The sequence below is a fragment of the Pezoporus occidentalis genome, unplaced genomic scaffold (genome assembly GCF_034315485.1).
Source record: "Pezoporus occidentalis ecotype Australia unplaced genomic scaffold, CSIRO_AGI_Poc_V1 ctg17, whole genome shotgun sequence".
In the NCBI taxonomy this organism is placed as follows: domain Eukaryota; kingdom Metazoa; phylum Chordata; class Aves; order Psittaciformes; family Psittacidae; genus Pezoporus; species Pezoporus occidentalis.
In genome coordinates, this window is record NW_026913531.1 from 2,084,872 (window position 1) to 2,111,591 (window position 26,720).

Genomic DNA, 26,720 nt, shown 5'->3' on the forward strand with positions numbered 1-26,720 from the left:
ATTTGTTCACGGAGTCTAAGAACAGCATTGCTGCAAGGTATATCCATTTGGCCAAAAGCTATGACTAGTCACAAAACAGGTTCTGTTTTCATCCTAGCATCTGAAAAGCAAATTCAAATCAAAACAGACCTAATCTGTTATCAGTAAAAGAACTGAATTTCAGATTTTCAGAGTTTCCCATGTAATGGAAATGTTGATTTTTTTATTTATTTCAGAAACCACAAAGAATTTCACATCAATAATGTCATTTCTCTTTCATGCAAAATAGTTTAAATGGATAAAGCTTTTTGAAAGTCGAAATAGAGTATTTAACTTTAAAAAAAATATTTAAAACTCATCTATAATGTGAAATATACAACTGTAACTGACAAAAAATGAGAAGTAAAGTTTGAAGTAATCTTTTGGACACTGTGGTTATGCCACAATTTAAGATTTTTGAACCAAAATGATAAGGTCTAAATGAACAGTTTCAAGAGCTTCCCATCTACAATGGAGATGAAATTAATTTGCAACATTTCATTTTTGACAACAGATTGTTTGAATGATAAACCAGTTTTTCAGGAATATTCATACAACTACTGAATACTAAAAGCTACAAAGATTCACCTATGAGATAAGTATGACTAACATCAGTAGGTATTTGAATCAAGAATATATAGATCTCTTTGTATGTAAATCATTAGTTCTATACTTCATGTATAGAGGACATAGATTTTATCTGTTGAATAGTTCAGTGCATTCCTCTGATTTTTTAAGTATGCTTTAAATACTGTATGGTTTAAATGAATGTAATTTGACCTGACTTCAGTAACAGAGACTGATAAAGGGACTCAACTTACCTAACTTTTTGTCTGCAGACAAATAAAGCTGTAACAGCCACTAACATCACAATCAGAAACAAGCCAGCACTCACTCCTTCAATGACTCCAAACAGAGGCTCTAGAAACAAAAATGTATATTTATGTATCTTGAGGAAAAGATATGAAGAATCAGAGAATCAATAGCTTTCAGGGGATATGTTACTATCAGCTAAAGAAAACAGTTAAATCTAAGGAAATCTGAGGCATTTACGCACTTAACTAAAATCTGGCTTTGATTTCTGTCCTTATTTTTAATCCAACTATTACACAAAATCTTTCATTCCCAACACAGTAAAAGAAAGCCCAGCCCCATTTTATGGGAGTTTGGTTCTCTTGCACTTTGAAGCTTTCTTAGCGATAGCTTCACTGAGCATCCACCCTTTTCCTCTACTATCAGCAGCTCCATCAAGCGGCCATCTAAATTTTCAAACTGAGGCCATGGCTCCAGCCTCACTTCAGAGCAGCCTTCAGGACATGCACGACAACCAGTTTTTGTTCCACTCCTTGCAAACAGTTCTAGGTACCAGAGTGTTCTTAGGCACAGTATATAACCACGTGCTACAGTCATTGAAAAACAAGCCTGAAACTAACCTGCCTCTGTAGTGATTGGCAAAGAGAAGAAGGTGTCTGAGAAGAGAGGTTTAGGGAGCTCCTTCGGATCTTCACTGAAGAGCTGGGTAAAAGCCCGTATGCTGATCCTAAAATACCAATACCATTATAGTTAATCAGATGTTCAGGACCAACAGCAGAAATGTAAGAACTCATTTACCCCTTAGAGATAACTAAAACCTTTCCACTGACCACAGACAGCTCTTAATGACATCTGTTTATGTGGCTGTCCATTAAGCAACTTGCAGACCTCTTGGAAGAGTGTTTGGCTGAGGGAGGGATGTGACTGAGCTGCACTGAAGATCATGTTTGGTCTCACAGCCTGAGAAATTTCTGAGCCTGATCTTGGCAGACACTATCTTCTACCACCCTACGGCCAACCTGGGCCTAGCTCTGGAGCCTCCAGGTTTTTTTAGCTTATTCCAAAGGACTGGTGTAGGGTAGTGGTGCCAAAAAGACTGAGTTAAGCACCCTTGATTTTCCCATTAAGTAGTCTTCTGACATAGCAGATGGTCTTAAGTCTTTCCAAAGATTTATCAGCTATAGGACAGTTTCCCATCAAGTTAAAGGAAACAAGCAAGCCTATTCACTGCACAGAGTTTTGCGCATAATTAACCATATCATTCCCATGCTCGTGAAGGACTGATTCATACCCATGCAAGAGGGGCATGGATACATGGATAAAGCTTTTATAAATTCACAATGAAACACAAAGAACATCATACAACCCAGTTAAGAATCTACAGAAGCTCAAGTGTATAAGGAACCCAGACAGCACCATGCTTAACAATGTGACAGAGCACAACTGCCAGCATAAAACTAACCTGTAAGCAGTCCGAGGTTTTAGAGGTCCATCGCAGAATTTTTGCTGATCTGGATCACACCTTCCTCCCAGATTTTCCATTTCTCCTCCAAGCTTAATGTCAAAGCTTTTATAATCACTGTCAGGGTTTTCAGCACATCTACTGGCAAAATAATTTGTCTGGTAGATGCGTATAGAGTCATTGTGTTTATACTCCAGGTAGGAAGGTAATGGGTGCTGCTCATCAGGCTTTGGTCCTTCACTACCTACATCATACACAGAAAAAGACAGAAGATTTACATACCATGGCCATTAATGTGATGCAGTTTATAGGCTGAAGCTGTTGACAGACATATTCTTTTCCAACTTTCTAATGTTTCTTGGAGGCTGCACAGGTTACCTTGTGAATACAAAGCTACAGTGGTTTCTAGTACCAACCTTATTATTATTTTTCTGGGGAACTTCAGACACCACCAGCTATTTCAAAAAGCAAGTAAAAAAATCCAGACACTGACAGATCTATTGTATAGAGAGGAAAGCTGCAAAAGGAAATGACAGGAGTCCCCTGAACAGAAACTCACAATAATGTGTAAAAGACTCAGGTAGGCAAAGCCATGGCAATGAATAGGCCCTTTCTCAGAGAGATTCATGGTCTGCACAAACATGACAGAGCAGACAGCGGAAACACTATCTCTGCTATTTTTCCTAAGGGCTGATGGACAGAGAGAGCCAGAAACTTTCTCAAGGGTCACAAAATACGCCCTGGAATGCCAATAAATGAAGCCACTTTTAAAACCAAGGTATTAATTGTTGAGACATCCATCTGTTTTGTCACACACAGGTCAACTGCAGAAAGGGAGGTTTGCATGGGCAATTTCTGTTCTGTTATACACACAAAGTCATTTCCTTCAGTTATCAAACACCACCTGGGAGTTGCTACCTTTGCCTTCCCAGTATGTCTTACTGAGGTTCTCTGAAAGAGTTGCTTTAGTGTTCACACCTAACATTCAAACTACCTTTTGAGATCTGTGCATTGCAAGGCAGCTTATTCTGTGTTCACTGGCAATGGCATCCAACATGTCTCCTACTGTAGAATTTTGCTGAACAAACATGAGCATGTAACCTAGAGTACAGAACCTAATTACTGCTTCTGGCTGAGCTCTGCAGTTGCTACTCTCTGAGAAGACTGAGTTTCTAAGTCTCCAGGGCTAGAGAGCAGGGACAGATCCAAAACCTCTAAGCAACTTGGCCACTAAATGACAAGAAGCTCCTTTGCTTCATGGTGATAGCGGTGTACCTCCCCATGTAACTCCATTAGGTGACAGAGAGAATGGTATTAAACCATGACACTTACCATCAGCCTCTCTCACAACCACAGTAAAGTACTTCACAGCTCCATTAGTATCACTAAACCAGCTGCAGTTAAAAGTAAAGTTGATAGAGGATTTGGTAATCAGCACCTCTTTTTTGTTCACTCGTATGTCTGGAGGTGGCTGAGGGGGACCTGAGTAATTAAAACCAAACCAAAACAAAAAAGAAGAGAGAAAGCATTATCTATGTATTTGCGTGAGCTAGACTAGTAAGGGAAATGTAATTTGCAATAAAGCTCAGCTGACTTGACCCAAATCTCTGATTCTATTATTTTTGCAATCAAGGACATGCCTTTACCTCCCACTGGGAATCTGCCAAAAGATGAAACAAGCCAGCAGTGAGTTAACCATAGTAACAGTGGCAGCTCCCCAGCAGGAATTCCTGTAGAAGCCCATATGGAAATGCATGGAAGTCTTGCTAAATCTATGAAATCAGAAACTATAGCTGCTAGAAATGACACAGGCTTAAGCCAGGTATTTGGAGGCAACTTAGAAGTTGCCTATTTAAAGCATCTAAATTTCTGCTTCCTTTTCCAGATGAACAGCCTTGAGTCAGCCTTCAACTAGAGAGTACCATTTTCCAGACTGACTGCAGAATTTCCATAGGAAATGCTCTTCATGTGCTAGAAAGCTATACTTCAAACACACACAGTAGAAGAAAACTGGAAAGTGAAATATGTGTGAAATACCTTCAGAGGACCAGTGGAGTGAAAGTGGGTATTTTAAGGATCTACTTTGCTGAATCTTTTAAAAACTTGTATTACTGAAACTATATTGCTAGTATGGGAAACATATCAAATATGTAAGCAGGTGGCTAAACTTCAAAAGGTTTTAGATTGCAAGAAGAGCCAAGAATTCACGCTTTCCTATGTTGTTTAGCTGAACTTCTTATATGTATAACGTCTAGCTGCAACTTTCTTGTGTTTCCTTGAGTAGGGCTTCCAGTAATAATGAGAATCTGAGAGAATAGCAGTGTTTAAAGCAAATAAGAATGTGAAACAGCTAGCCTTCAATTAGGACTCAGAATCACTTCTTGTGACATGAGTAGCTAGTTGTAACTACATCTGAATTTGTAGCATCCTTTGCAGTAGAGGAAAGAGATGACATTGTTGCAATTAAAAGGCTATCGATGGGGGAAGGCAGAAGGTGGGATGGTGACTGAACTCTGTAGCTTAGCTCAACAGTGTCCAAACCAAACATAATTTTTATGATCTAGCATTTCACACCAATGTGGCTTTCAATAAGCAGCTATCAAAGTGTCCCTGAATATAAGCCTCCTGGCCACCTTGTATTTCTGAGAAGTTTAGCCCTAGAGTGGTTCAGGCCCCTGTGTTTTGCTGTGCCACTGAATCCAGCAGTACTGCAAAAAATGGAGCATCTTTAGGGCCAGCAATGGCAGGCTGTTCACCACAGTGGTCTGGCAGTGCAGAGGCATCAGCTGATTCTACCGATAACACTCCACTCGGCAGCCTACAGGTAGAGAAACTGAAGAAGCTGTTTCAAAGCACATGCTATGTAAATCTGAGATTCCCCTCTCCTACAGGTAATTTAGTCAGGTAGCACCTCGAAAGAATGTACAGAGCCCAAAAATGATCCAGTGCCACAATCCGATGTCCTCACTGAAGAATATTTGTGCTTATGACGGCTACCATCCATGAGGGGAAACAGCCAGGCACAGGAAGCCAAGCAGCAACCATGAAGACAGCTAAAGGCGTACGATGAAGATATCTTTGGTGTTGAACATCAGAATGACAGGATAACTTTTAAAGTTTCTCCAAATAAGCAGGTCTGGCAATATAATGAGAGGCAACAGTTAATCCTGCACTGTCTGTCACAACAGGGACCAAAGGACAGATTCACTCTATTTTGGCTGCTGGATTATTAGTACTACACACTGGCAATTACGGAGTTCAGAATTCATTTTGCTGTCAAACCAACACAAGCAATTCCTTACTGCTGCTCACTTCCCCCCTTCGCAGCAACTCTGAATTACGCTTACGGTCAATCATTGTGATGGTGCTGTCTTCAACGACTTCACTTGTCATATCTGCAGAATGCACCTTGATGGACACCATGTATTGCTTGTGGGGAACAAGGGTCATGATATTAAGCAGAGATTTGTCTTTGTCTATCCTTCTAGAAAATTCCACTTCACGAGTGTCCATCTTCTTGCATTCAACACTGTACCCATCAAAGTCAGAATCAGGAGGAGTCCAGGAACAGGCAATGGCAGTAGAGGTCTGCGGTCGACAATGAAGACTTTGGATCTTGTCTGGCTCTAGAGGAATGTTGAGAAATTCAAGCTTAGTGGGAAAAGGTACAGGCATCATCCTGCTCAGAGCACCTGCTCTGCTCACACTAGAGCCCTTAGATTGCACACAACCATCTAATCAGAGCAGGAGGCTAGGAACCAGAATTCCTACCTCTCCTGCAAATATGTGCTGCATTATTATTATTAGGCAAGGCTAACTCATTTTAGCCATCTGAAATCACATCTAGTGACATCAGCCTTACTGAGTTTGTGAAGCTTCAGTCATTAATTGTGAAAACAAGCAAACAGAACTACTTGCGGAAGTCTTAACATTAACAACACTGCAAAGCAACGGATTTCTAGAACTCTGCTACAACTTATTTGGAGGTCACATGTGGTTAACAGAATCAGTCAATACTGATACTGTCATCTCATGACTTTTATGTTTTCCTGGCTAGCATGTGGTATGCACGTATTACTAAAACATACCACAGAAGTACACTTTATCCATGTAATATCAGAGCACGATGTACAACAGGTCACATAACAAAAATAGATCTCACTTTCAGATAGCAGACATCTACATTTAAGTGATTAAATACAAGTGAAAGAGGTCTCTTGTTTTAATAAATATGCTGAATGGAGTAATGCTATTCAGCTTACTAAACATAGATGTCAATTTGGAGCTGAATCCCACCCCAGGTGACATGAGGGCTTGCCAAGGCTCAGTTGCTTTTACAATTCCAGGTCACTTTTTCAAATCAGCCTGCTCCTGAGGTTGATAGAGACAGCTAGAGGTTATGCAGATCCACAAACATGGACAGAAATGCAGAGCAGTGAAACACTGATTTCAGTTTCAAATCTAGTACAGCAGGGCTTCATTCATCTCTCTGGTCTGATCATTCAGAAACATTTTGCTGTTTGCTCTGACAATATCCTATTGTCAGAGAAGTTTGGATATTCAGCCTTATTTTACCCTGAAACTGACTGATACAGGCTCCGCACCCAAACAGCCCCACTCTGGATGTGTAGATTGTAAGTGTACGTCCATTTTCAATCTTTAAACGGTTGACCTTGCACACAGCAAGGGCTTAGAATCTAGATGAATTCATCACCATCATCCATAAATTCACTAATGGAAATTACTGACTGTGAAAGGAACTGATAAGATTTAAGTTTTGCATCTTATCCAGCTGACAGCATGCAATGGAAACTCTCACTTACTTGTTCTCACACTTGCAAATTGAGACTGACTGTATGTCTTCCAGCTGTCACCACTGACAGTTCTGACACTGAAGTCGTAGAGTCTTCCTGGTCGCAGGCCATAGATGATGCGTACTTTTGATTTGCTGCTGCTGTAGGGATTGAATACTGTGAGGGGATCCTTTGGAAGCCACTGCAACTCAAAATCATCGTAGTCTGTCCAGTCTGGAGGACCCAGCCAAGTGATTGATAAGGAAGTGTTTGCAACATCAGTGAATGACACGGTGTTAGGAGGGCTGGGTGCTACACAGAAAGCAGAGGAGAAGAGGGAAGGGGACAGATTCTTACCAAATTTTTACACAAGACATAAAATGAAACATACATTTTCTTCAAGCATCACAACGTTGTTTATATTATCCCGTGTACACAGTTAATCACTGCACCTCTGCTGATGGTGGTGACTTTCACAGACATTACGTATCCCTGAGCCTTTGAAAGTAAACCAGCACTGAATAAAATCACACTCCATTGGTTTAATACCCCTAAGGACATTCTTTATCTTTACACCTTCAGTGACTCTTACAATAAACCCTCCTGCAGAACAAATGTGTTGCATAGCTGTGAACTAATACGAATGCTGACATATGGGACTAAACAAAAATCCCAGAGCTTTTGTGTTTTTTACCTGTTCTTCCTTCAGCATTTGCTGTGTTGGTCAGGTCACCACTGTGAGTCACCACAGCTAGAGTATACTTTCTGCCAGGAGTGAGCCCCTGGAAATACCACTCTTTCAGGTCTTTCCTCTGCCATGTTTCTTTCTGTGTCCCGTTTGGGTTGTAAAGATTCAGCTCATAGAAGTCAACATCTCCTGCTGCTGGACCCCAGGTGAACCACAGACTGTCTGTCATGTTTCGGTTGGATGCCTTGAGGCCAACAACCGCAGCTGGTACTGAAAAAAAAAGGGGGACAAATATTACTTTATGCAGAACATCCTTAGAGTGAGGAAAGGCAAAAAAATCCAGCAGAACTTACACTTATCCTGTAATGACAGCCATGTAATAAACCAGACAGTCATCACAGCTGGCCAGAAAGCTAGAAAACATCAGGAAGTGTACCTCAATAGTTTCCTTTCTTATTTTGAAATGACGCTGTCCCCAGAGGAGGCTGAAATGTTTATAATAGATACTTTTGCAAATGTTAAGCAGCTTTTTCCCACTCAGTGTATGGAAACATCCAGTTCTGAGGTAGCTGAAGGAAGCACACCACTGTCTAGAGGCACTCTTACATAAGGGCTACTATAAAGTGCCTCAGAGGATAAAGAAAGGTTTCACAGAGCATCAGGGTTGCTAAAGCTGCTTAGGAATCTCCGCTTCCTACGTGTGGCTGAACAAACACAGATCTGCAGCCAGAGCTCCCCAGGGGGAACAACTTTTATTTGCTGGTAGATTGTCTTCCCCATTAAGCCTACTTGCTTTGCCTTTTGGTCTTTTCCACTCATAGACCATGCTTTTAAGATAGGACAAAGCTGTTTTCCTTTAACGTTTAAGCAGCATACATTGGGATGTTCCTCTCCTGACCTGAGTACCTGGGAACTATTGTAAAGGTCTTTGCTCCATTTTCCTCTTGTAACCATGTCATTCAAAAATGACCTTCTTCTTTGTCTAATGCTTTTCATGTATGAGAGCCCATTTTGATATTTCTAATAGTTTCTCTAATCTAAAGTGAACAGCAGACTCAGACTAGCTCACTGGTGTCCCCCATGAGCACCACACCAGAGACAGATGGTTTTCTTAGATGTTCTTGCCTGTTCTTCCAAAGACAGACGACTCGTTAGTGAGGTCCCCACTGTGGGTAACGATCACCATTCGATACATCCTGCCTTGCCGCAGGTTCTGGAATGAACACTGCTGGAGGTGCTGCTCTCCTGAAATCCTGTCATGAAGGGACTTGTCTGGGTTGTACAGGAAGATGTCGTATGAATCAAGCTCTCCTTGAGAGGTAGTCCAGCTGAAGGACAGTCGGTCAGTGGTGTTCTCTGTGACCTTCAGATCTGTAACTGCTGCTGGAACTGAAAAGAAGAATAAATGCAAAATGTCTGGCCACTAAGCTGAACCTTTAGTAAAGCAACAACTCATGTCTGGAATACATTTCAATTAAGCCACAAGTAGCTAAGTAATGTCAACAGCAACTTTCAGAAGCAAGGGGAAAGCATTTACGAGGTGCCATTGAGTCTCTCCAAGACAACGTTTGTATTTCTCAGCAGGCCTGGTTCTCTAGCCTGCACTCACACAGACCTCTCCATTAGTTTCTGCAAGAAGCTTTCACTGAGTAAAGACTGTGATAAAAGCCTTGAGATTGTGAAGTACAAACTTGATGACAATAAAGCATTCAGATAGTTCCATAACAGATGGACTGAAGGAAGCATTCAGCAATCTGGTTTAAGATCCTTATTATGAACCATGGCCACATTATTATGTTAACAATTTCAGATTCACATACCAAGGAAAAATGATGTATAAATATCTGGAGTCTGTTCTTACTATAATCTTTCCAGAATCAAGATATAAAGATGATTCATGTATTTAATGATATCTGACTGAGGGAACTAGAAATACACAGAAATGTTATAATTACCTGTTCGCCCAACAGTTTCTGCTCGTTTACTGAAGAGGCCACCACTAACTGTCAAAACCTGTATTTTATACTTCTTGCCAGCTAATAAATCTTCAAATTTGTGCTGTTTGGCAGTAGCTGGCTCTGATTTGTTGCTCAGGAGGATTCCTTGCTCGTTCAAGAGCAGAATGTCATATCTTTCAGCTACACCAGGAGCTTTCTGCCAGGTTACTAACAAGGAATGACTACTGTAAGCATGATGGGCCAATAATTCCTGGACAGAGGCTGGAACTGAAAGCAACAATTAAAGGCAGGACATTACTAGGTGAAATAGAGATCATTCAATACACATTCAATACACAACTATGAATAAAGTAATTAATAGAAAATATCTTCATTCATTTGCACGTTCACTTGTGGGAAAGGAATGTCTGTGCATGTGTTTACCCAAGAAAGTAATTCCTAGACATAAATACAATGAGATGAAGTTTGAGAGCAACATGAACATCTGAACTGGGTATGAAGGAGCAATAGATACATGTAAATTATCATGAAAAGAGGGAGGAGAGTGAGATGAACTGATGGGAACAGTTAATAAAGGCATGTGGAAAAGAACTGCAAAATAAAGGAGTGGTGCAATATAATGGCACAGAATAGAAAATGTTAGCTAACAGCTGTTGCTCACAAAAGCCAAGGCCACAGCAGACACACTCAGGTGCTGGAGAGAAGATGGACTGAAACCAGGGTGTTCCACTGTTTTCTGTGTCCCAACATGCAGTGGAACATTGTACAACAAACCTCGACCATACAATGGGCTCTGCTACAACACACCTCGACCATACAATGGGCTCTGCTACAACACACCTTGACCATACAATCGGCTCTGCTACAACACAATATTTGACTAAACGGAGCCCTGAAGATATATGTGATGGATGGGTACAGGCACAGGCCTGAGCGACAATGGAACTGCATGCATCCTGCGAAGGCACTTTGGGCTGGAGACTTGTATTCCACATGCATTCACTCAGGCAATGCTACTGACATGACAGATCTGTTATTAACAGACCCATGTCTAGGTGTTTGCAAGAGTGAGGACTCACACTCCTTCGGAAAAAAGCTTGCCACAAATCTTAGAATCCCAATAGTATGTTCATAAACATTATTAATAAGGTTCAGCTTCTGGGAAGATTTAATGCAACTTGCCCTTGTCTCAAAAGAAACGTACTTGTTCTCCCAAAAGCTGCTAAGCTGTTGTGCAAGGTGCCACTGTTAGATTGCACCACCACTTGGTATTGCTCCCCAGCTTCCAACTTGTGAAACGTGTGCTCAGACACATGTTTTGAGACACTCTGGGAATCAAGCTGATGGTTTTGGTGAAATATAGTCACTGTGTAGGAATCAACGTCTCCATTTCCAGGAGTCCAGCTCACTTTCAGGCTGTTTGTCATGCCATTAGGGGACACATGAATGTTTCTGACCATGCTTGGAACTGGAAAAAAAAAAAAAGGAACACAAAGACACCTGCTCACATATTTCCTGTTTGATTCAGACTTCCAAATTCCTACATTTTTTATGGCCGCAGCAGATGATTCAAAGGACAAAGAGCATTTCCATGTACAAGTCATTTCAATCATGGGTAAATGCAAGTAAAGCTGAAGACATTTGTGTAGGATTGTGCCATTTTAGAAAAGCAATTATGACTTTATAGGAACAAAAGTAAATAAAACATAAGAAAAAAAGAAAGAAGCTTCTATCTTCTTTTGCCTGGGTAACCTGCCTGTTTTCCAAATGATGCTTTAGATACAGCTTGGAAAATCAGAGCTCTTTATGTACACTTAGTTAGTTAGCCATTTTGCAGTTATAATCACACCCATTCACTTCAGGTGGGTAAACAAGAGGTGTAAACCAGCTTAAGTTATTTAGCTGGAGATACTAAGCAAACAACTGGCATTCATGGGAATAACAGAAATCCAGCACTGACATCTCAATACTATTCCTATGCAACAAATTAGATTATCTGCCAAATATCAAATATTGATACCTGTGACATTTGTTTATTAAGCACAGATCAACTTGGCTTAAGTACTAGTGTGATTTTCAATGAGATATGCTGTCATTGTGCCAGTATTACAGGAGCTCAGGTAAGATCATGGTTCACCCTTAATTTTATGTGCCTCATTCTTTCCTCTAAATATCATATTATTTCTTACTTGTCAGGCCTTCTATGAAAGTAGCACGTTGTGCATCTCCACTGATGGTCAAGACAAGAATTTTGTATAGACGTCCTGGAGTCAAAGCTGTGAACCAATACTCCTCAATGGTGTTCCCAAGGAAAATAGGTGGGAAGATCTTCATATCATTGAAGAGCAGCTGAATCTCATACTTATCAACATCGCCCTCAGCCTTTGACCAAGTTACCTGCAGATCTTCTGTGCTCCTGTTACTAAGAGTCAGTTCCTTCACTGACTCTGGCACTGAAGAAAGATAGAAAACTTTTCAGTACATATTAACAGATCACAACAAAAAGATAACAGCTCTGATGCCATGCTCCAGCACTAAAACTTTTCATTCAGTTCCCTAGGAGAAGCAGTAGATTGCACTTATTTACAAGGGCTGCTGCCTGTGGCTTGCACTGTATCTAACCTCAGAAGGTCCCATTTCAGAACAGTGAGCCCACAAACTATCACCATAAAAATAATAAGTGGGTAATAATGGAGCCTGCAGAGGATCCGCATAGCCAACAAAAGTTGAGTAGGATCTGCATGTACAACAAATGTTGTACGAAGAGGCCTGAGCTAGCAGAGACCCGAGGCAATCCATCTATATGCTGCAGCACCCCTCTGAAAAGCTCCAAACTCCTGCCAGATGCAGGTCAGTTATTTTTGCCCAGTGCTACATCTGTGTTAATAGACTCAGTTTCTTAGCATGGCTCATTAGCTTACATGTAGTGCTAGGTGAAGACAGGCAGACTGCATTCAGGTACTTCCTGGCTCACAGCTAGTCACTTTACCGCTCCTGCCCCATGCTCTCCAACTCCAGTTCTTGGAGTAATTTGAGGAGTGTGAGGTCTAGCCCTTCTTTTTCCTTATACATTTCCATGATGAGAAAAAAACTGTCGTGTACATTCTGGCATAGTTTAAGTACTAAGTTTATGTGAAAATCTGTACACTCTATTTCAGTTTTCCATATTTCAAGATTTACTTGCCAAGTTCACAGCACAGATCTCTTCTTTCGTGTACTGTATGTCCATAACTTAAACATTGGTCATAAACTATTTATTTACACATTCAAAGAGTCACACTCAACATTCTGTGTTAAAATCACATGAAAATTTTAGGCCAGCTATGGTAAACAGAAAAAATCCTGGAGCGTCTCAAGATGCTTCCAGGGTGCTTACTTACTTGTTCTGCCATAGACTCTTTCACTAGTTTCATATTTTCCACTCCTTGTGCTGACTGTGACACTGTACTGCCTCCCTGGGACCAGATTAGTGAACACACATTCATTTTCATCCTTTGGGACACTTCTTGTTTGGATGAAATCATTGTTGTTCTTGATGATCACTTCATAATTATCAAAATATCCAGAGGCATGTAACCAGGACACCTTCAAGTAGTCACTTCTGGCTGAATTGCTGACAGTAAGTCCCTGAACACTTGAAGGGACTGAAAGAAAAACCACAATTAAAGATTCAGAAAGCAATAACTTCCTGAAGTAACAGGAGCTGCTGTAGTGGATTATATTTGTGGTAATTACCAGACTTTTCTGAGGAAGTTGCAAAAAGACCATAATGTGGATTTAAGCAATACCCTAGCCTCTAAAACAGTAACTGCCATGTCCAGGCTACTTTATGTCATGTAACAATGGTTTGCCTTTCCAGTTCTTGGTCTTTTGGAACTTGGTCAGCTTTGCTTATAGCAGTGAGTTCCACAGGTTCACACTAATCTTGAATTTGCTTCCCATTTAAATGGCTGTCTCTTGGATTTTCACTTACATTATGAGAAGACTAAAATTGCATTAACTTTACACTCTTTGTCATCTTAACACCCCTTACCATCTTCCATTTTACTGGTTTACCAAGTGTAAAGTCTGAGTCTCTTCAATCTTTGAGGAAGTTTTAAGAGGTTTTCCATCACTATTGCCACCCATTTCTGAAACTTTTCTATTCCTGATATAACCTTCTTGAACACTGCATGACCAAAACCATACATATGGGTGTTATTCATTTATGTGACACCTTTCAAATATTTTAGTAGTTAGCCTAATCTATCCCATTCTTCCAGTACTTGAGTAATTGGGGGTAGCTGGGATGCTCTAAAGGGTATACTTGGAAGAGCCAACCAGAGGCGTTAAGAGCAGGAAAATGATTTGAGCTAAAATTGATACATGTTTTAGTTTTACTCACAAGGACTGACTTTTATTCATGCTAAAGTACTTTTACATGATAAATGCACATGGGGATTAAGAATAAAACTAAGCCTGTAAAGCTTTAATTTTGTAGTTTGACCCTCCAATCCCTACTCACCCATCCCAGTTTGGTTAGATACTGACAGATCATTGATAATGGCTATACAAAGTTGCTATGGTGACTGGATTTGCTCCGAGGCTCTCTTTACCTGTTCGCTCCTGGCTGAAGGAGTAATTTTCATACTTCCCACTCTTCGTGGTTATCATCACATTGTAAAGCGTCCCAGGAGTAAGGCTGCTGAAGGAGCATTCACTGAAGGATTTGGAAACGGTGAGAGTCTGAACAATCTGGTCATCGTGAGAGAGTGTTACCAAATAACTGTCTACATCTCCAGAAGCTGGCAGCCAAGAAACACTGAGGTAGTCACTGCGACCTGAGTTATTTACTGTTACTCCAGTCACGCTGGAAGGAACTGTGCAACAAAGAGGAAAAACCAAGAGAGGTTTAACTACCCAATTCCTATTGTTGTCAGAATGCCTGGAATGTCGCCCTGCAAAATAAGCAGTCTGGGACTCCTGAGAAGCTCAGCAACACTTGTCTGCTTTTCTGAATACAGTGAAGGAAATTGCCTTTGGTGGCACAATCTCAGCACTTCTAAAGTCCCAGGAGATGAGTTATCCTTTCAAGTTGCCATTCATCAGTAGCAGCAATAACTGTTAAGGCTTGCATGAAGTTGAGGCCCACAGCAGAATGTGTCATTTACAATGAGTTCTCTGACGCCTAGTGGCCAAAACATGAATGAAATTTGTTTCTCAAAGCAGCAGGGTGAGATCAAAGGCTCCACATTGTCAGAAATACCATCACTCAGGTACAGAACTGTCAGAATGAAGCAGACCTTAATCACAATGAACTTTCACATTTTCACTGGACTCTGACTGACTGAACTGACTTACCTCAGTTAGAGGGTCAAGCCATCAGCTGTCAGAGTAAAAGAAAAATAGATTTTACAAAATACGTTTATTCACTTTAGGCCTTTTGGTGCTATTCTTCTGCAACTGTGGTTTTTTTTTTTTTTTGTCATTGTTTGTTCGTTTTTTTGGGGGGTTGTTGTTTTCACCTGAAAATAGTTCAGAAAGAACACTGGAGCAAGCTGCAGAATTTCCAGCCTTTGCCAAATTCGCATAAAGGGTGAAATTGCACTGTGCTGTCAATATTTCCCTCTATTTAAATATCCAAAGGACTGGTCTTTCATTTCATGAGTCATTACACTTACAGAATTTGGTGCAAAAGTAAAGCCTGTCTTATGCAGTATAGAAGGGCTTCATAATGTGTCATTAACCCTGGTGGACATTCTTTAATGTTGGATTGGAGCAAAAGAATGGGTCATAAGAGACTGAGACATAAATTTATCTCGCCACCTTTAGGCAGCTAATTTATGTACCTAACGAGCAATCACCCTATGCTGCCAACTAGTCAATGGAACAAGAAAGTCCCTTCCTAGGGGTGATTCAGCTACCACAGCTGTACATCACTCTCAGGGCCTGTTTTTGTCTTCACTACAGAGTGGTCCTGCTGTACTGAGTTCATGGTGTAGGCAGGGCAGTTAGTTCCTTAGGGAGCTATGCTAACGTGAATCTGGACCCACAGTGTGCCTGAGGTCACATACATACAGGAATTATATGGCTGAAACTCCTGTATTTCTGAATGTTCAGTGCAATGGCTTAATCACAAGATTCTCTTCAATAAATTAAGCTTTTAGGAACTGACAAAACACATGCTGGGGTATTTTCCTTTTTACCTGTCCTCCCTTCTGTGATTGTTTGCCTTGAAGATATTCCCCCACTGACAGTGGTGACAACAACTGAATATAGTCCTCCAGGTTTCAGGGGATAGAAGTGGTATCTGTTGGTTTCACTGGGAACAGTCTCATTTTTAATGACAACATTCTCATGAATCAGTAGCACTTGGTATGAGTCTACATCTCCCAGTGCTCTGGTCCAGTTGGTGAACAAGCTGTTGGTTGATCCCTGACTTGCCACGGTCAGACCTGTCACTTGGGCTGGCACTGCAAAGAAAATTGTCATAATGTTACTGAGGAGAAACAAAATAAAACAAAACAAATCCCCCAAATAACCCAAGTTTAGTCACATTGCGGAAGTGCATCAAAAGAACATTCCAATTTGAAGCCAGACTCAACAGGACTAAAAATAATCTAACTGTGGACTGCTTCCTGTCTGATGGGATGCGGTCTATGGGAAACTATCTAAGGCACAGAAAGGCCTTTCAGGGTTTAGCACAGCTTTTCCCAGTCAGACCACAATGATTCAAGATCAGGGAACTGGAAGAAATGGAATTTTATAAATACCATTAAACAAAGGCCAACAATTTTGGAAGTCACTTGGGGTTTTGATGACTTTAAAATACTGTGACTTTCATTTTCCCTTTCCTCTCCTATTCTCCATCTCTCATTCCTATTAGACTCCATTTCTTCTCCTACACCCCATCTCTCATTCCTGTTAAATGGCAAACTATTTTCCTGAATACCTCGGGCACAGTCATCTATACCTCAGAAGTGTCAGACCTTTTACTTTTGGAGGTAACTGGATGGTTTTGGTTTTACTTTTCACATCAGAAGATCTGCAGGACATTAACTTTTCTAGCATCAAAAGACTAAAAAACCAAACATAACATTTATCTAAATACAAGCTGTTAAACTTAGCCAGGACAAGAATGAAAAGGACAGAACAAAAGGAATGTAGCACCTTGGACAAATTTTTTTTTTTTATTTGACAGTATTTGGTCAAAGCAAGGAAATACAGCTACTTCTTTCTAAGTAGTGCTGCTTACATGACCAAGCACAACTGAAATAAAGCACGCTCTTATTTTACAGAATGTGATTGCAAGCTTCTTCTCCTGTTTTATATCAGTCTTTTTGCACACATAGTATTTGATTAGCAATCATTAACAAAAGCTAGAAAGTAAAACACATAGCTAAAAAAAAATGTAAAAAATCCCACCTGTTTTATAACGCTGTCATAATACAGAAAGCTCTAATGAGACACCGAAGTGCCACATTCCTGTGCTACAGGCATTTTTAGTAATACCTCAGGCTTCATCAGAAGCTGACCAATCTAGGATGCATGCAAGACCTTTTTCTGTCATATTTACAGCAATATTTTGCAAGCCTAGTGAGCCATCCTACTGCAATGAAGACTGAGAGGTTTGGAACGCTTATTAATACCTATGTTCAAATTCATTGATTTTAATTCTTTATCACTTTGAATGTAATAGTGACATGATATCCCTGTCTGATTCATACTAGTTAAGCAGGACACTGTAACTTTTATGCCTAAATAGGCCTTCTAAAGGGGCATAAGGCAGAAGGAAGTGAAATCCCAGCTATCTAATCACACAGCAGAGAAATGAAAGTGTAAGTTAAACTTTTCAGGCCTTGGAAGGACTTACAACATTTGAGTAAGGACCACTATCAAGCCATAGGCACGATTAGATTCACACCAGCAGCTTGTTTTTCCCTGTGCTGTGCCAGACCAGAGCTACATTTTAAGACTTGCTTGCACTGGAGAATGCAAAAGTCAAACAGAGTAAAGCAACACATATGGTTTATAACTTGCACACATGCACAAAATTAGCACCCTGCAGGGGGTGGGAATAGGACCTTCCTTGTATCATAGCCACCATCCTAAGTAAGAGACACAGATTCTGCAATCAGAAGAGCAGACAGATTCAAAATACATTTTCAAGGTCACATATGTTTTGTGTCTGTCAACCTTGCAATGTTCCCCCTAAAGCAACATTTTCCTGTGTGGTGATGTTTGGTTTTTTTAAAGATGATGAATGCTTTGAATCAAGGAAGTGACCTTCCTGAAGATACTCAGTGAAAATTGTTCTTCTTATATGGAAACTTGTGGTAATGTAGATTGATCAAATGTGACACAGTATTTCAGAAACCTGTTTTGTCAGGAATTACATATCCATTTCCCCAAAAACTTAAGTAAATACTGCAAGATAACTGACAGTCAGAAATGAGAGACTTGGAAACACTGAGGAAATAAACATAAATTCAATAATTTTGAAATATAGACACAGTTTATTCAGTTCACTATAAAACAAAGAAAGTTGTTAATGGTCAACAGAAATAAAGATTAAAATAGTTTGACAGGATGGTACCTGTTCTTCCTTCCACTGAAGTCCAGTTGCTTAAACTCCCACTAATAGTAGTGATTGTGGCTGTGTATTTTCTTCCAGGTACCAAGTCAGTGAAAGTGAATTCTTTAGCTTCTTTTGCAAGCCCTTTTTTGATGACAGTAAGATCCCTGTCTCCTAGTGAAACCACATAGCTGTCCCATTCCGCAACAGGGGTCATCCACATGACACTAAGTGAAGATTCATTAGCATGTTTCACACGGAGCTGGAGAACAGGCTCTGGAGCTGTAAAAGTACACAAATATCTCAGTGAGAACAGGAGTTTGTAGTGAACACACATGCCGTATCTCGAGCTGCTGTTAAGGAATCTGTTCTGTAAGACAGAATTGTAACAGCAACAGAGTATTTGTAATCAAGAGGAATTCTTTACCATTTTCTAAGAAGCCAATGTTACAAACCTAGTATTTGTGCTACTCTTCCAGTAAAGGGCTGTAGCTGCAGCCTTCAGCATTATGGCTGTAATGCTTAGGCTTAAGCTTGTGTCAGGATACATATTTTAGTATGAATGGAAATGCAGTGAAGTCAGTGAGCTTCCTCTTGAAGTGTGGGTGCTAAACAGCAATATAAAACGTTTGTACCATAAACCAGTCCTACACCAATTTAGCTGTAACAAACAACCATGCAAATTATCTGATCAGAGAGACACTGATTTTGCACTGGTTCGTATCTCAGTCAAGTTGGCAGACACTCCAAACTTACAGTGGTATAAAGGAAAGAAAACAGTAAATTTCTCTGTGTGCACACATACACACAGAGGGCATCTGTTTATTTTGTCCCTGTTACACTGAAATACAACTCACTTTCCAAGACTGCTGATCCATATAACAGAAAATTAAGACAGAATGGGGCTTAATATCTATGCTTCATAATAGATACATTATGTACCTAACTGTGGGTCAAGCAGCTGTGAGACACCTAGAGCTGGATATTATTTACTGGACCATGTTCTAATCACTTAGCTGTGTCAATTAAAAGTAACACTACAAACCTAAATTATTGGTAATGTACATCAAGATAGGCAAGATGACAATGTGCCTTGCTCTATCAGCTACAGTATACAACAGTGAAATGTTGTATATGTAGTGTAATGTTTCAGTCATGACAATATATAGAATATCCTATATCATATATAGAATATAATTCCCAAGGCTTTCATTAACAAAATATTTGCCACAAAAATAACCTTGAAAGTTTTCTCAGAACTGCTAAGAAGAATTATTTATCTTGTCTACAAGGGAGCTCTTTTTCCCTGTATTAATAGTGAAATTCATCTGTGGATTCTGCCGTACCTTTCTTTCTCATTGCCCACAAACGCCAGCTGAATACTTTGCACTCATACTTCCCAGGCAAAGCACACTGACCTGTTCTCCCTGTGCAGCTAGTCTTGCTCTGCAGATCACCACTCTCCACAAAGAGGTCCACACTGTACTGTCTCCCCGGGATGAGGCCCACTTCGTGGATGAGGTACTCGCTGGTGTCCTTCTCGAGCGTGGTGTTGAGCACCAGGGCCGAGCGGTTCCACAGGAGGAGGTGGTACCTCTCCCAGTCTCCCGCAGGGGGCAGCCACTTCACTCGCAGAGACCTCAGCCAGCCACCAGCACCGGCTTCCAGCTCAGAAACCTTCTGTGGAACTGAAATAGAGATTGAGAGAGTAATTCTGAAGTGGGGCATTCCTGCTAAGATGTAACTGCGCAGTGGCAAAACCTGTCTCGCAGCACAGCTACTGCAGAAGCACTCGGCTCAGCTGAGCAATGCGAGGTATCTTGTTATGAAGGTTGGCATTCATTTTAAAGATAATTTTTACTCTTTCCCACACAAATCGCTCACTTCTTACTGTTGGTTTCTGATATCAGAAATGGGGAACTCTTCTTATCAGGGTGACAAAATCTTCCCTTGCACTTCTAGGACACATCTGCAGTTTCCAGTTAGCTGCCCTATTGTTTCCTGGACATTTACAGACCGTGAATCAATTTTTCAAAGCTAAGGCCAAAACTTCAGTCACTACGGGCCAAATTCTGGTTTCAGCAGGAGAAATTCTAAGTCTGATGGCTTCTTCCCACAAAGGCCTTGTATGTCCTAGGCCCTCCCATTTGTAAGGCACTGAGGCTCAAACTGAGGTCTATTAAAACATCCACTTTGTCCCGTCCTCCACTTCCAGGGTCCTGAATTTACATTCTCAGCAGGTTCTGCTGCTGTAGGCACCCTCTCAATACACAGTGATGTGAATTATGTTCTTGGGCACCTGGCTCTCTGAGTTAGGGTCCTAACAGTCTAAACCCTTCAGCATCTTTAGACATGACAGGCTGGATTTACAAGTTTATCTTCTAGACACAAAGCGTGTGAGTCTGTTTTCAAAGTTCTTGGTAGCTATGGAAAAGTCATGGGAAGGAGTTGCACATGATCACCATCCTTGGAAGAAGATCCCTGACTTTGAATGTACTGGATCTAGGTCACAAATTTGAGGATCAGTGGTTTGAGTGAGGGCCTGAAGCTCTCCCTTAAGACGCAAACTGTAATCTTAAAGGCCTTCAGTGGTAGGCTAAACAAAAAAAAACAAAACAAAAAAAAGACATGCATATGACCAGTCCAGCTTTGTACTTACTGGACATGAAAGGCTTTCCACCTCTCTTCCAGCCTGCACTGGTAACAGGGTAGCACCTAGATACATCAAGCATGAGTCTTTCACATGAGGTGTTTAGTTGTAGATGATAGTCTCTAAAATACTCTTTCCTTCTCTCTCTTACATACACATATGTAATTTTTGGTTCTGAGACTACCAACAATTTATGCATGTATTCTTCACTCACATATACTTTTTTTCCATCTAAATTCTGCCTGGGCTAGGCTGGTGTGGAGACGATGACTTTGTGGTCAGTAATGCTGTGGGAGAACTATGCCAGGATTTTTCAGGTTCAGAACTCATACAAGAGACATCTCAAAGAAAATTATACTTCTGAAAAAGATCAAAAACCAAAATACCCAGCTCTACCCAGGCTGCCACATGCCTTCCTTAATCCATGCTGTTAGTAGTGAAGAAAGCCAAGACCTAATCTTTTCCTATTTGTAGATTTAGGTCTGGAGAAAGGGATATTTAGACCCTGCAAAATTACTTAAAAATCTGTTAACAATTTGACTACATGCAGACTTCCCCATAATTTAACTCATTTTATACACTATGCTGAGTTGAATTCAATATAACAAAGTTGGTCAGAAATGTAGTAGTGTGGAACAGTCTTTTTAACAGACCCACCCACCTATAAGGTCCAAAATGCATTATGTTGCCTGCTCGCAAACTACGTTGGAGCTGCTTTTGGCTGCCAGATTAACTGTTGCCAGAAAGTCAGGAAGGGGTACTCCTGGAACAATATTGTGCTTTTCATCTTATTTTGCCTGGAATCCAAAACATTTTGTCTCCTAAAACGATTTTCTACAAGGCCAACGTAGGGAAAAATAATGTTGGTTACAGTGGTCCTACCGAAGCAGAAGAAGACTTACATGTCCTGCCAGTTGCCATCTGATCAGTGAATAGTTCACCACTGATTGTGCGGGCAGTAACCTGATAGAGACGTCCTGGAGTTAGCTTGTCAAAGTGAGTCTCTGTGACTGGTGGCTGTAGAGTTTTGACTTCTTTAACTGATCCAAGATGAGACAGAGTGATATTATAGAAATCGAGGTTTCCTGAAGGTCTTCGCCACTTAACTTTTAAAGCATCTGAGCTGTCATCGTTAGTCACTGTCAAATCTAAGACTTCAGCTGGGGCTAAAAAAAAAAAAAACGAGAATAAAATAATTCCACCACAGAACATATAAGACTTGCTGCCTCCAAACTGTAATAGTAAATTTTTGGTTCTAAATAGTTCTATGAGAGGACTATGACTGATTTTGCCTTAACAGTGAAAGGGCAAAATCTGGTCAAAGTGAAACTACCCAACCCTGTTTCAGACACTGTACTGCTAAGAGTGACACCTCTCATAACACTACTCTTGTTTCATGGAATAGAAAATTTGTTAGCTGTGTCTGCACCCTAGTCATTTTAACTACGAAACCAAACACATGCTCCTAAGAACAGAGATGCCTGCGTACATTTTTGCAGAGTAAACGCTACAGCATTATTGGAGCTATGCCTGATTTACACCAGTGTAGAACTGAATTGGAATCCAACTGGATTGGTAGGATTGGAATCAAACTCTTTCATTCAAGCGATCCATCAAAAGAAAAGCATAGCCACCTCCAATATCTTCATTTCTAAGGGTTTGGGCATGCTAGCTATGAAATGGAGGACTGTGCTGCAAGCTAGATGGAGCGTTTTTATATTCTGAGAAAACCTGCGAGATTTAAAGTTTATGCACCTCACAAGAAGAAGAAAGAAAAAAATCTGAAGAAATACAATGAAACAAGAGTATGATCCCCAGATCAATGATAGATGACAACAGCAGTCATCTGCATGTCCTAGATATCACAATATTGTTCACTTAATGTCAAATTATATTTACATGATGAGATTTCTGTAGGAGAAACTGCACCTTACGTTTACTAGAAATTAAAGAAAGCAAAGGCATGACCCTGTTATTGCTTACAACAGTGTTTTAACCATTGGACTATAGCAGGGTATTATTTTATCTTTCTCTTTATGACCACAGAACTCTATCTTGAAAAACCTTCCTGGAAAAAAAAATAATTTCTAAAACTCTGCTTCTGTAAATCAATACTTCTCTGGGAAAAAATAACCGAACCCAAATAACTGAACAACCCAACATCCAATTTTAAAATTCTTAACCTACTCTATTTTTTTTCACTTCCTTTTCAGAAGTGCAGCTATTTTGAAAGCCAGAGAAAAGCAGTCACAGAAAATATTTCTTGCAAAACTCACAAGCTTTACATCTTAGGACAAGGGCAATGGGTGTAAACTGGAGCATAGGAGGTTCCATGTGAACATCAGGAAAAATTTCTTTACTGTGAGAGTGACAGAGCACTGGAACAGGTTGCCCAGGGGGGTTGTGGAGTCTCCTGCATTGGAGATATTCAAGGCCCGCCTGGACAAGTTCCTGTGTGATGTACTCTAGGTTACCCTGCTCTTGCAGGGGGGTTGGACTAGATGATCTTTTGAGGTTCCTTCCAACCCTTGGGATTCTGTGATCTCCCACTCAGCTAAGTAAGAAACATGGAGCTAAACTGTTTTCAGTACTGTGCAGTAACCAGTCCACACACTGCCTAAATTCACCGAAGTTCATACAGGAGTCAGATGGACCTCTTTCACAGATACAAGGTGATATTAGCGCACTTTGGCTCAAACTGTTAACACCGAACTTCACATGTTTAATGAAGTTGCCTACATTAAGCAGTTAGCTGCAGACACCCTAGAAGCTAATTTAGCATCTAACTTTGCTGCAGTGCTAACTTAGGGAGCTAAATAAGCCTATGGTGTCTCTAATTCCCTCTATAGCCTTTGGAGAGAAACACCTGCCAAGGGTAATTCAGCCACTGAAGTCTGCAAATACACACTTTTAATATAAATCACTTATTTTTCTTTAACATGTCCTGTGGTATTATTAAGGCTATGGTCTTAGCTTCTTGCTCTGTTGTGATGAATTCTGAAATCATACCTGTCCTGACTGTTCGAAAACTGTTGCTCTCCAAACCTGCAGCCTGGGTTATGATAGAGAGGTTATAGAGGTGACCTGCTTTAAGTCCCAAAAAGGTGTAGGAGGTCAGAGGATCTTCTTGGTGAACTTCATGAACCGGACCATGATTATCCAGTAAAAGCAGTCTGTAACGTTCCACGTGCCCAGAGCCAGGAGACCATGAAGCATGGATAGTGTCTGTTTTGACACTGATCCGAATATTTTTCACAGGGGATGGCACTGTTGGAATAATAAAAAAAAAAAATCACATGCTGAAGGCCTAATGGTTATAACCACAATTTCAGCTATTTTAAACAGATTTACTTCTGAAATATGTTGAGTTTCTTTAGGGTTAGTGAAAACCCAATCTCAAATTTATGTCGAAATACACCATAACAAAATGCCTGCATTCTTAGCAAACAACTCTTCATGTTTGTCAGAGATTTGTTTTTTTCTACTTACAATCAATAGTTACTGACATATATCTGTAAAGATATATATCTTGCCAGGAAGAATAGTTACATATATTTGTTAATTTCAAAATGCAGAACTGAAAAATACCATGCTTTTATTCAGATGAACTACAGTAAAAAAAATCCTACCTGTAGATCCACTTATGTGAAGTTCTGGGGTACTCTTATTTCCAGCAACTGCAGTGAGGACAATGTTGTATTTATTCCCAGGGATGAGACCAGAAAAAGTATTTTCTGGTTTTGAAATTCTTCCTGGTATGGAGGCTTCTTGTATCTTTTTATTATCATGATCAAATAACACCAGGTTATACCAGTCCACCTTTCCTGAGGAAGGTTCCCACTGAACCTTCAAGCTTGTGAATGTAGTTTTTTCCTTATTAACTTCAAAACGAGGTGGCGATAAAGGATCTGTAGTTACAAATAGAAAGCATGAGCATTTATACACTTTTGAGAGCAACAACGTTTTGGTTTTAGTACCAATTTCAACCACTTCAAACAGATTCTGAGAGCATACGCTTCTGCTCTGCTGTAGTATTGTTCATATAAATTGAAATAACTCCAAACGCTACGATGGATAAACTTTTAGGAATTATATTTAATTGGGACTATTCCTCTGAGAAAAATCTCAGCATCCATTATGTTGCTTATTAAGGAGCTCTCAAGTAAAATGACCTGTAAAATACAATATACTATAAAGGTATTGGCAAACATTAACCAAATTGAAAGACTCTTGCTGCTTGTATACTCCAGGTGTATTTCATCACAAGACTTCATGCAAATCCAAAGGAATATATTACATGTTGATGCACTAAGGTATTGACATTTATGTCTCCCAATAAGGTTAAGAAATTGCATATTAAAAAGGTATTGTAAAACAACACAAAGCAGCAAACTCAAGCATTCACAAGTTGGGGAGTTAAAGAATAAAGGTTTACCAACAATTAATAACTAAATTTGGCTTCCACATGAGTACACTCTGTGATACTCTTGCCTAGAATCAGACAAGACATCAGGGAGTGTATGGTGCCTCCAGGCTGCCAACCGAGGTCTCCATATGAACCATGCCTTAAACACAGAAGACCATTTTTCCATTCCAGTTGTTGCTGCCTGGTTCCCTGAACAAGGCAGATGAAAGAGTGTGAGATCACATAATTAAAAACTGGACTGTAAAAGCTGTCAAGTCAAACCTACCCCTATCCTACAAATACAGCAGTAGGAATATCACGGGGCTAGCAGCCTCTAAGCTGTTTTTAATTCAAAGCCTGGATGGTGAAGAGGATTTAACTGCTTCTTACTCTGCTGAGTACATATTGGTGACAGGTTTTGGTGGTATGCTCTGTCAGTCAAATATATTAGGAATTTCAAGGCAATATGTCGACCCTTGGAGACATTCAAAAGCTGTTTGGATATGGTGCTACACAACTGGCTCTAGGAGGCCCAGCTTGAGCAGGGGGCTTGGACTAGATGACCTCAAGAGGTCCCTTCCCACTTCAACCATCCTGTGATTTTATGACTGTGAAAAATACTGTGTGAACCCAGGTCTCTGCTTAAATGCAGATTCCTGCTTCGGACCACAGAGATACTAGTGCTCTTCACAAAAGGAGATAAAAATTAAATTAACAAAAGCAATAAATAAAAGTCTTCTTTTCTTGAACTCTTTCTGAAAGGTCAAACTAAGTCTGCTTAAGTCTGGAAAAAAAAACAAAAACCAAAAACATCTCAAGTGCAAGACCAAGTACATCAAACTTCAGGCCAAATAGTTAAAACTTCTCCCAGTTACAGCAATTGAAACAGGTTTTAATGAAAAGTGTCAGGAAATGTTAACAATAGGTCTGACTACCAGCTCCACCTATAATATATACTAAGCCACTAAAGACTATTATGTTGGCAAAAGTGAATAGTGGGGGTATAATCTTGTTCCTTGAAGGCAATTGTTCTAATCACAAAGGTCAAACTCTGGGAGTCAGAAATAAATTCCAGTGCTATATATGGTCAGATGGACAGACAACTGAAAAAAGTTTTAATTTAACTGACCAAGAGAACAGTCATGATAACTGTTGCGAAGTTTAATTTGCTGACAAAGTTCTAGTAAGTTTGACTGTTCTTTAGCCCTGCAAAAGTAATCAACACTGTAATCTGCATTATTTGCCAAATTCTACAAAAAGAAGACATCTACGTTTTTAGAAGAGATTATACTTGTGAATGCACATTTATATGATTATACTTGTGAATCTACATTTTTAGAAGCGATTATACTGCCCTGGGTAATCTGTCTTCTAAGGTG

At 40.1% G+C, this 26,720-nt stretch overlaps 1 protein-coding gene across 1 annotated transcript in view; it reads right to left on the reverse strand.

Moving 5' to 3' along the window:
* The window catches only part of PTPRB (protein tyrosine phosphatase receptor type B), a 63,650-nt gene that overhangs the window by 16,750 nt on the left and 20,180 nt on the right, over window positions 1-26,720 (reverse strand). Inside the window, exons 5-23 of the mRNA XM_062613733.1 lie at window positions 24,566-24,844; window positions 23,946-24,203; window positions 21,839-22,102; window positions 19,705-19,974; window positions 18,308-18,568; window positions 15,918-16,184; window positions 14,328-14,591; window positions 13,113-13,376; window positions 11,922-12,185; window positions 10,937-11,200; window positions 9,730-9,999; window positions 8,900-9,163; window positions 7,781-8,044; window positions 7,117-7,398; window positions 5,641-5,919; window positions 3,626-3,775; window positions 2,294-2,537; window positions 1,452-1,558; window positions 840-939 (exon numbers count right to left, since the gene is read on the reverse strand). Coding sequence (XP_062469717.1) covers window positions 840-939; window positions 1,452-1,558; window positions 2,294-2,537; window positions 3,626-3,775; window positions 5,641-5,919; window positions 7,117-7,398; window positions 7,781-8,044; window positions 8,900-9,163; window positions 9,730-9,999; window positions 10,937-11,200; window positions 11,922-12,185; window positions 13,113-13,376; window positions 14,328-14,591; window positions 15,918-16,184; window positions 18,308-18,568; window positions 19,705-19,974; window positions 21,839-22,102; window positions 23,946-24,203; window positions 24,566-24,844 — 4,615 coding nt within the window. The remainder of the gene's footprint in view (window positions 1-839; window positions 940-1,451; window positions 1,559-2,293; window positions 2,538-3,625; window positions 3,776-5,640; window positions 5,920-7,116; window positions 7,399-7,780; window positions 8,045-8,899; window positions 9,164-9,729; window positions 10,000-10,936; window positions 11,201-11,921; window positions 12,186-13,112; window positions 13,377-14,327; window positions 14,592-15,917; window positions 16,185-18,307; window positions 18,569-19,704; window positions 19,975-21,838; window positions 22,103-23,945; window positions 24,204-24,565; window positions 24,845-26,720) is intronic.